General features: G+C 42.8%; 1 protein-coding gene across 1 annotated transcript; it reads left to right on the forward strand.

The window, feature by feature from the left end:
* The first annotated feature begins 4,203 nt into the window (after nt 1-4,203).
* On the forward strand, nt 4,204-10,049 carry LOC117447364 (glycerol-3-phosphate dehydrogenase [NAD(+)], cytoplasmic-like). Its single transcript, XM_034084074.2, has 8 exons — nt 4,204-4,313; nt 6,021-6,198; nt 6,287-6,427; nt 7,191-7,329; nt 7,914-8,026; nt 8,399-8,635; nt 8,742-8,848; nt 9,517-10,049. The coding sequence occupies exons 1-8, from the start codon at nt 4,270-4,272 to the stop codon at nt 9,611-9,613; spliced, it is 1,056 nt and encodes a 351-aa protein (XP_033939965.1). The 5' UTR covers nt 4,204-4,269; the 3' UTR covers nt 9,614-10,049.
* The last annotated feature ends 1,228 nt before the right edge of the window (nt 10,050-11,277 follow it).

Here is an 11,277-nt window from a genome sequence, read left to right on the forward strand (position 1 = left end):
CGCAGGCCCGAGGAGAGTCAGCCCACATTCTGGAGAGAGAGATTCTCTCACTCCTAGAAAAGAGGGCTATATCTATTGTACCCGCCGAGCAGAGTCAGGGCGGCTTCTATAAGTACTTCCTCGTTCCCAAACGGGGAGGGAACGGAATTCGGCCAATACTTGATTTGAGGGCTCTGAACAAATATCTAAAAAGATATAAGTTCAGAATGCTCACTCACACAAAACGACTGGTTAACATCAGTCGACCTGAAAGATGCGTATTTTCTAGGGGTTAACGCGTTAACGCAAACAAATAAATAACGCCGCTAATTATTTTAACGCGATTAACGCATGTGTATTTTTTTTCCGCGGCCGCCCCGTAGTTTCAGAGCGCATTGAGTTTAAAATACCATCTACAAGCTGATGCTGACAGCCCCGCTGATGCTGACAGCCCCGCTCCTGCCACCCGCTTGTGGCAGACCACACTTCCACGCTCACCGGCAGGCACCGACTGGCTATTGGGAGGACCGGGAGGTTGTGTGTATGTGTGGCCCGAGCGAGCGAGAGAGAGACCTTACGTGCATTGTTGTTTATAGCATCTGGTGCTAGCTAGCTGCGCTAACGGATATAAGGAGCTGTTTAAATGAAAACAGAGGAGCGACATTTCGCCACAACTGTGCCGAGCACTTGACTTGATGCAGGAAGCCAGACAGTGGGACATTGTACGAAAAGTCAGCACACTCAGCACGGATAGTGCGCAACATGATTGCAGCGTCCAGGCAGCTCCCGTTCGAGCATATGCTTTGAGTTGCACATAGCTCCAACGATCCATCACACACACACACACACACACACACACACACACACACACACACACACACACACACACACACACACACACACACACACACACACACACACACACACACACACACTTTGTATTGTATGAGAGAGGTTCCAGGTTGAATTGAGACGAATATTTGTAATGTTCAGAGGTTGTTGTGTTTAATATTCATGAGAATATTTGTCACTGTTCAAATGATAATAAAAATTAGCATAAAGCATATTTGTCCACTCATATGTTGATAAGAGTATTACAAACTTGAAAAATATTCCTCTAAGGTACATTTAGAACAGATAAAAAATGTGCGATTAATTTGCGATTAATCGCGATTAAATCTTTTAATCGACTGACAGCCCTAGTATTTCCACATCCCAGTATATTACCCACACAGGAAATATCTGAGATTCGCATTTCAGGGGATCTGTTACGAATACAGAGTACTTCCCTTCGGTCTGTCTCTCAGTCCAAGGGTGTTTGTACGATGTACGGAAGCCGCGATAGCCCCGTTAAGACAACAGGGTACTCACCTGGCGACCTACCTGGACGACTGGCTGCTCCTCGCACAGTCGGAGCAGGAGGCTGTTACGCAGACAAATGTCCTCGTAAAGCACCTGCTCAACCTGGGTTTCATAATAAACACAGAGAAGAGCATGTTGTGCCCAGCACAGACTGTACTCTTCCTGGGTTTACACCTGAACTCGGTGCCCTTTACAGCCCGCCTGTCAGCGGAAAGAGTGAAAGCTTTCAGAGCTTGTCTCGCTCTTTTACAGCTGCGCAAACATGTTCTTTTCAGATCATGCCTGCGATTGCTGGGGTTCATGGCGTCAGCCATCCTGGTCGTACGACTGGGACGCTTACACATGAGGGAGTTTCAGCGCTGGGTGGCCGCCCTAAAACTAAAGAGAGTGATGGTTACTGTGAAATGCGTAATGGCACTGCGCCACTGGCTGCACCCGACTTTTCTAGTACGAGTTGTGCCTATGGGTGCTGTCCTTTCACGGAAAGTGGTCACCACGACGCATGTCTGACAGGTTGGGGAGGTATTTATGAAGGTCGCCCGGTGAGGGGTCTCTGGAGAAGAGACCTCCAGCGGGCGCACATAAATTACCTGCAGCTTTTAGCTGTGTTTCTAATTCTCACCCTAAAACGCTTTCTGCCTTTCCTCAGGACATCACGTCCTCGTGAGGACAGACAATACGACCACAATATCGTATATTAACCGCCAAGGGGGTTTGCGTTCTCTCCAGTTACACACACTGGCGCGCAAACTTATCCTATGGAGCGGTAGACATCTCCTCTCCCTGAGAGCGACGCACGTACCGGGGGAGTGATGAACCTCGGGGCAGATCTACTGTCCAGAGGTGCACCACTTTATGCAGATTGGACTCTACATCCAAGGATTGTGAGCCAGCTGTGGGTGCGTTACAGCAGAGCCGCGGTGGATCTGTTCGCATCGAAAGACAACGCTCAGTGTCAGCTGTTCTTTTCGATGCGCATCTAAATGCACCGTTAGGCGTGGATACACTCGCGCACGATTGGCCCCCGGGCCTTCTGTACGCGTTCCCACCCCTGGCTCTGATACCCCCAACTCTGGCCAGAGTGAGAGAGCAACGCCACACACTTATTCTGATAGCTCCGCACTGGCCTATGTACTGGCTAGCGGAGATATATCAGCTGCTGTGCGGGCAGCCATGGCAGCTCCCACTACGCAGGGACATACTGTCCCAAGCGGGGGGGGGGGGCGATCTTTGGCTCTATGGGCCTGGCCCGTGAGTGGTACAATCTGAATACAGTGTAACATGAAGCTGACCCTGGCAGCTGCCAAGCGAGCCAGTGGCACTCATGCGCTATCTGTACAGTCTTCATGCACTCAGTTCGCCCCAGGGCAAACAGAGTGTGGTTGAAGCCCAACCCTGCCCTTATCTTAAGGCGGTTGGTTCAGGTACCACATTTGACATTGAGGCATCCTCCCCGCCACTGTATTCCTCCGGGGAACAGCGGCCGGATTTGCCGTGTCCAGCCCGTTCGTCATAATGACCAAACCCCTTGTGTCCTGGGCTAACCCTTATAAGGGCAAGCCTGTTACTAAGCAACGGCTCTCCCACTGGTTTGTGGAAGCAATTGCTGTGGGGCCTGTACGAGTCAGAGTTTGCAGGCACCCTCGGGTCCGCGAGCTCTTTCGACTCAGGGTCTGGCTACATCCTGGGCTCTGTCCAGGATGTCTCCCATCCTAGACATTGGTGCAAGCGGCGAGCTTGTCCTCGCCGCTCACTTTTGTCCGCCGCTTAACAGTCTGGACGTTCTACTCCCAGTGTGACTCAAGCAGTGCTGGGCACCTGGTTGAGTCAGAGCTCTACCTGTTAAAGTTCTGGTTGGTTTGGTGATTTTCGAGATAAGCTCGTCTGGCAATACGGGAGCTACAATTTCCCATAGTGAGACATCGAACGGAGTGTTATGAATGAGAACTATATGTTAAACCCCAGTTCTCAGAGTAACATGAAGTGAGATGTCTCACCAGACGGCCCTCCTTGCTATGGTGAAGCGAGAAGAGGTGCTTATTTTGAATGACGCATGCGTCGTGGCGCAAGCTACTTATAGGGGGTGAATTCCCTGACGCTGACGTCAAGATCACCAGCCAATCAGGATTGGCGTAATGAGATTGATGCTTCTGTTTGCTCCGCGATGAGGCGCATCCCATAGTGAGACATCTCACTTCATGGGGTTACGTAAGTAACCTATAGTTTCTCCAACTTGATTTCACTCTTGAACTCTAAAACAATCTTTGGCAAGGGAATCAATTATTAACTGGCAATTGTAGAAATTGTTGTAAATTCATTTTCTGCCAACTGATTAATTCAGTTTTATATATTATGGACCAGTATTTCCATTTGAGGCATTTCCTATGATTGTCATTCACTTCCTCATTACAAGAATGCAATAACCCAATTAATTAATTTCACCAACAAATGTTTAAACATGAAATTGCAAGTGCAATTATTTTTTCTTAATTTTAGATTATAAAATGTCATCCCATTTTAGCCTGCAAGGTGTTGATATTCTATTTTTTTTATTACCAACAACTCTTTCTATGTAGTTGCTATTCATAAAATAGGGCTACTTCTCAAATTGGTCAAATTGAGTTAAAACTGGATTATTCAATACGTGTGTGTGCGCGCGCGTGCGCGTGCGTGCGAGAGAGAGAGAGAGAGAGAGAGAGAGAGAGAGAGAGAGAGAGAGAGAGAGAGAGAGAGAGAGAGAGAGAGAGAGAGAGAGAGAGAGAGAGAGAGAGAGAGAGAGAGAGTGTGTCCCTGAGAGGCGAGCGAGCAGACCAACCAGCCGCAGAGGGCGGGCCAGCCTCAGCTGTGTGTCCGGTATAAATACACTTTGTCCCGGCTTCAGTGTGTCTCCGCACCCGCAGCAGCTCCGTCTGGAAGGTCAAACACATCATGGCAGCACCGAAGAAAATCTGTGTGATCGGCTCTGGTAACTGGTGAGTAAAATCACTACTTGTATTAACTTTGAGTAGTTTGAAGCTGAAATAGAGAAGTGTGTCTTCTGTATTGAAATGAAATATTGGAGGAACATAGCCTATGCAACTTCATCCTTTGTAAAGCAGAAACATAATTAATATAGAGTTAAGAACTGCAACATTTATGTTGCTTTCAATAGGGTTTTAAACTTGAACTCCTAAAATATTTATTTAGAAGGCATTTCCCCCTTTTTATAACTACAATGTTTGTGTTGAGTCAGCCTTCAGGTGGTGTTGATATCCCTCAGCCTGCATGACAGAGCAGTCTGTAGAATTAAGATACTAAAGATACTTAACATAAAAGTAAAGTGGTAATAATGGACCTGCATTCAAACCTGTGCATACAAAAAAGTAGGATTGTAGTATTATAAGCAACTTGTAACAGACATATTATGTACTCATGATGTAGTGGTGTGACTCTTGTCAGTTAATATTACATCGTATTTAATTGTCATTATTATAAATGCACTAAAATGTATGCAAAATTATAATTCTGTTGCTGGTCTAGAGAGATTTTGGATACTTTTGGTACTTCATTCATCATGTATGCAAAAACTCAATCTGCAAAGTAAAAACAGTGGATTTAAAGAATAAAGAAGGATCAAATGGAAAATACTTAACTAATTTCTTGAATAAGGACAGTTATGACAGGAAAAAAGTCAAAATGATATTGGAGAAATAATCAGGTGGTGGACCGTTTGCCAGTGTAGTCTATCCTATTCTCTATTTGATATAAATAAAGTTTAAGTGGCTGCTCTTAGCTTAAAATACATCTCCTCTCTTGCCAGATAATTGTCCCACGGTTTTCTTTTTCTCACCTGTAGTATTATTCTTGTCCGGGAAAACAGCTGAAGAACTATTCCAGTTATGTGACACTGAATGTGTTCACTACAAATGTCAAGGGTTACGGGTCATTTAACAACTGTTTACTGTTGGAAGTAGATACACTACTGCCTATCAATCACCAACTATGAGAAACAAGCACAAATAATCTAAAACCAACTTTTATTATTTAAAAGCAAATCACTTTTTTTGGTAAAAATACATGAATTAAAAAAAGTCAGTCATTTCAGAAAACAATTGTCATAGCAGCTTTAAAATCAGCTGTGGTCTTCTAGAGAGAATAATCAGTTAGGTAACAAACGTACAGCAACACAATATTCGTATTAAAAGCAATAAGGACCTTTGTATTTGCAAGTATGACAGGCTCTCTTTATAAGAGAACATCAAAGCAGATTTACATTACAACATCATTCTGGGAGGCCAGCTGATACCAGGGGGCAAAACCATCACACCATACAAGACAAATGGGATATACAGATACCCCTCAGACACAGTATGCAAAAACCTCACCCCCTAAACACGTCTGTTGATCACACATAGATTTAAGGTTCACTCCCAAAGAGATGACCTAATCAGAGAAACTAAGGTTAGCAATGTTAACACATTTGATCGCACAATTCCCTTAACACAATATAAACTGTCAAACCTATGAATGGATTTCAGACAACTTTTTCATATATTTGTCTCTAGTATCACTTCAGGACCATTAATTTAAACCAATGTATAATTTCAATGTAACAGAAAACATCAGGACATTTAATCTTTTTTGGGAAACTTGAAGTACAACAAGCCGCTGTCTCTCACTGTGTACCTCCATGTCCACAGGGGCTCTGCCATTGCCAAGATTGTGGGTGCCAACGCAGCCAAGTATGACAGGTTCGACACCACAGTGAACATGTGGGTGTTCGAGGAGACGGTGAACGGACGTAAACTCACAGAAATCATCAACAACGACCACGAGAATGTGAAATATCTGCCCGGCCACAAGCTGCCCCCCAATGTGGTAAACAAGCACTCTTGGATTACATTTATGACTTTCTGGTGTTGTGATATAAAGTAAAGTTTCACCATCTTTCCTCTCTCTCCTTCAGTTGGCTGTTCCAGACTTAGCTGAGTCTGTGACAGGAGCCGACATCCTCATCTTCGTGATCCCTCACCAGTTCATCGTGAGAGTGTGTGACACCATCAAAGACCACATCAAGAAGGATGCTGTAGGCATGTCTCTCATCAAGGTAACGTCTTTCTTACGTTTTATATGGAAACATATGGTACTATAACATAATATTTGCAACATGTCTTGACATTTCTACTCCAACTTGAACTATTTTGGATATAAACATTGCTGAGTAATTAAGGGGAAACTTTCTTTTTTTTTGGTCAATATGTTTTTACTTAAAGGTCACCTATTATGCAAAATCCACTTCTTCATGTATTTTATACATCAACATGTGTCCCCTCTGTGTAAAGAGATTCTGAAAGTTTCAGGAGAAAAGATTCTCTCACTTTGTGTCCATTTATATAGAAACCTGTCTGAAAATGAGCTGATCAGATTTTGGCCACTGATGATGTCATACATTTTTGTTGGCTTGTGTAACCATTCGCCAATAACCAACCAAGGTAACCCCCCCATTTTCACTTTTTATTAGTTATTTGCCAGGCTGTACAATCATAATGTCTGTGATGTTAGAATCTAAAAGAAGATCCACACAGAGCACTTATACATTTATAATATATCACATTTCAAATTCAAAGAAGCTTAAATGGAAAGAACATAACTATTTTTAATAGGGTTTTTAATACTTTAATTGCATTTTTCCGGTATTTTCTATTCATGTATTTCTTTTTGCTATGCACCAATACATCAAAGCAAGTATTTGTGGGTGGAACCAATTGGTAAATATACCAGATTTGTATCATTCTGGAGCAGGAATTTCACTATGCACAAAACAAAGGGAAAGTATTTCTGCATACTAATTTTTAAACTTGCTGCTCCAGGGGGTGGATGCGGGTCCAGAGGGGCTGAAGCTGATCTCAGAGGTCATCAGAGGGAAGCTGGACATCACAACGATGGTCCTCATGGGAGCAAACATCGCCAACGAGGTCGCTGACGAGAAGTTCTGTGAAACAACCATTGGTACGGAGGATAATTAAGGGAATCTAATTGAATTTGTCCTTTGGATAGGACTTTACTATGAAAGTAGAGCACAGTATTGCTTTGAGTCTGGATGCATGCTTACAATATACAACTCTCTGTTGACATGTTTTTAGCTGTAAACATCAACTTTGAGAAAGAATCGCATTGAGCAACATGACAGATTCATATTACATAATACAGCAATTAACATACATGATATTGTTCAAAACTATCATCAAATAGGTGTAATGTCATGCCTCAGATTTGGTTTTCCTATGTTATGTAGACCACATGGTAATCTTCATGGTAACACTTTGGGCTACGCTGTGTAAAATATGTTTTGAAATGAAGTTAAAAAAACACACTTTTACACATCACCATTTTGGTGTGTCTGAAAAAATAAATCCTTACTATTTAATATATAACTTTTAGACATTTATTTTGAACGGTTTTGATGGAACAAAACGGTGTTATTCCTTCTGTCTAGTCTTACCAATGCATGTTTATTGTTTTATACAGTATACATTTCTTAAGTGCTGCATTATGGGAAATGGTGTTGATTTATTTGTAACTTTTGGACACAGGTTGCAAAGACAAAGCCCACTGGCCCATGCTGAAGGAGCTGATGCAGACCACCAATTTCCGTGTGACGGTGGTGGAGGAGGCTGATGTTGTTGAGATCTGCGGGGCGCTCAAGGTGAGCTCTCCTCCTTCGAAACACATTTACTTATTTCTATTGTCACCAGCATCTGAGTGCCTTAGAAATGTCAATGCCATTCAATGTCTGTGCGCTGTAAAAAGTACATATCATCTTGAAGGTGCAGAATGGATAAAAAAAAACTCTTATCACTTATAATCTCACTGTGTTTTATTTAGAATTTGTTCAATATGTAAACAGTATTCAACAGGGTGTGTGTAAGCATCAAAGGCATTAAAGAGGCAAACCGTGATCTATTTGGAGGCATTTCTTTCTCATCCAAACAGTTAGATTCCTCCTGTGCATTAGTACTAACCCCAACCTGTAAAAAGTGCAACCCAATGACAGCAGCGTGTGCTCTTGTGTCTGCAGAACATTGTGGCAGTGGGAGCAGGATTCTGTGATGGCCTGGGCTTCGGCGACAACACCAAGGCAGCGGTGATCCGTCTCGGCCTGATGGAGATGATCGCCTTCGCCAAGATCTTCTGCACAAACTGCCCCGTCTCCCCCGCCACCTTCCTGGAGAGCTGCGGCATCGCTGACCTCATCACGACCTGCTACGGTGGACGCAACCGCAAGATCGGAGAGGCTTTCGCCAAAACAGGAAAAGTACGAGTGAACAGATTTCCTCTTCCTCTGTGTTTGTCTGTATCACTCCCTTCTCGTGAAAAGGATTATCAGACACTTAAACAAAGACAACAATCTTTTGTTTCAGAGCATCGAGCAGCTAGAGAACGAGCTGCTGAACGGTCAGAAGCTTCAGGGTCCAGCCACCGCATCAGAGGTCCACGTTATCTTGGAACAGAAACAACTGGTGGAGAAGTAAGATTGTCTTATTTTGTCCAACACACGCATACACCCATGGTAACATTCAGAAGGTATACAACCTAAACTATGCTAAGAAAATAAGTGAGTGAACATATTTATGGAGAGGTTATTAAGAAAAGCACAGCTAAAGTAAGTAAGACATAATAAATTGTTTTTGAAAAGGTAGCAGACCAATGAAGGGAAGCAGTCAAATGTGAACCTGGAGACAAATCAGGGATTATCCAAAAGATGGCTTGTTGGGACATTATCATTGCTACAATTACTGATACGTGTCAGTATAACTGGGTCCATTTGAATATGCTATCTCAACCTAATGTGTGATTGTGTTCACATCATGTTATGCAACAATGTTGAGGAATAGTGGGACATTTCAATCATACCCTTTCTTGCTGTGAGTTAGCTGAGAACATTGGTACCACCCTCATGTTATTAGAGTACATATGAAGCTAAAGTTGTCAGCTAAGACTGAAAACAGGAGAAAACAGCTTGCTTTGTCATATTTTGCTTCTTTAATCTATACAAAAGCGACGAGTGGTTACATGAGTTTGTAAGTGTGGTACCAATCTTCTAATATAGGTAACCAATAGGACAATTTCCCAAAATGTTCAACCTTTTCTTTGGTAATATCCATTGTTCTTAAATTATTTATTTTACCTCGCCAGGTTTCCTCTCTTCACTGCTGTTCACAATGTCTGCTTCAACGGCCATCCAGTGACAGAGTTCATCAAATGTTTGCAGGACCACCCAGAGCACATGTGATGGATGACAGCAGCCTGATGAACAGGTGAAAGCTGAGAAAGGATTTACACTAGAACTACTGTCTAACCCAGGGCATTTCAGGGGGGATGTTAGGTGAAGACTGTGCCTAAACCTGACTACCTTCATGTTTAAATCTCAAACAGAAAATACCTGCGCTGCTTTGTTGACCCGCTTCTGTCGTATTATGGACAGAAAACCCTTACTTCTGTTTTTACTGATTCGAAACAAGTTGTTGTTTTAAATCTACCCAGTCTTAAAAGTTTAAGGGATTTTAATCACTTTGCCTTACACGATATTCAAACCCTGACCTTAATCTTACTAAATGTGACGTCATTTATCAAATTAAAGTGCCTTACCCTGCCTTAACACTCACATGTGTTGTTTTTCTTCTGAACTTCTTATAATGATTTATTTTGGAATAAATTATTGAACTTGATGCCTGTGTTCGTGTGTAATGTTTTCGTTTGCACTTGCTGGTGTGTGCCTGCAGGACACACTCTGCAGCAGACTCCCTGTAATCTGACCTGAGCTCAGTCAGGCTGCCACTCTAAACTCTTCACCTTTACCATTTTCTAGCCATGTCTACTTTAACCTTTCTTATAGTCCTGCCTGAGGCCTCACCCATGTGTGATCATTAACGGCCATCTGTCCTACACCATATGCCAGTGTATTCCATCAGTGCTCTGTTGATAAGAGATTCAGCTCAAGGGAGCGTGAAAGTCAGTGGGAAGCCTATTTCCTCTGGCCTTGAAGTGGTAATATACATTCCCTGCCTGCCAGTTTCATAATTGTTGAAACACTTTATAAAAATTCCTCCATTATTGTTTCTGCTTGATCCTACTATCGTGTTACTTTTTCTTATTTTTGTTGTAGACCGTGGAGCCACATCATTTACCACTTGTTTAAATCAGGATCCCTGGCTGAAACCCCTTGCATAGTTATTGAGTCAACTGGCCTGTGAGATTTCTAATAATACCGCGCTCTAAAGGGGCAAATGGTCATCTATAATTAGACAGCAGACAGATCTGCAGCTGCCCCATCCCTCCTTAACAACACGGATGGAGCGATGCTCCATTTTCGTAACACTACACCATTGTGGTGTTGTGAAAAAACAATAATATGTCTGTCCTTTATAAGAAACTTTGAGCAAATTTGAAATGCACAAAATATAAAGGTCAAGATGTCACATAATATTCCTTAACAATTTGTAGTTGCAATGTTTATTTTGTCCACTAGTGTGCGCCATCACATCGATCACAAGTCGTCAATTGTATCTCGGCACCTTTAAAGATACCTTTTAAAGATACCCTATCAATCGGATTACTGAATGGAGGCAGTACAATCTCCCAGTGTATAGGTTATACAACACCACCATACCATAGTTAAATATGAACGTTTCTGACAACAGTGTGGCTCCACCAGGGAAACAGCAGGGATGGATCCCATACATGCATGGCACCCATCCCCTCGGTGAGGGAGGACCCGCGTTCACTTCCTCAATTCCAGCCCTCATCTCAGGAGGGCAGCCAAGGTCTGTCAAGCTTGTTGACAACAGCCAATAAATACCGGAAGCTGACCAGATTGACCTACACAAGATGACGAAATGTGGACAATTCGTTACTTTATTTGCGCTTTTTGGCAAGTGTCAGGGGTCTTATCATTTA

Source organism: Pseudochaenichthys georgianus, chromosome 5, assembly GCF_902827115.2.
Source record: "Pseudochaenichthys georgianus chromosome 5, fPseGeo1.2, whole genome shotgun sequence".
Taxonomy (NCBI): Eukaryota; Metazoa; Chordata; class Actinopteri; order Perciformes; family Channichthyidae; genus Pseudochaenichthys; species Pseudochaenichthys georgianus.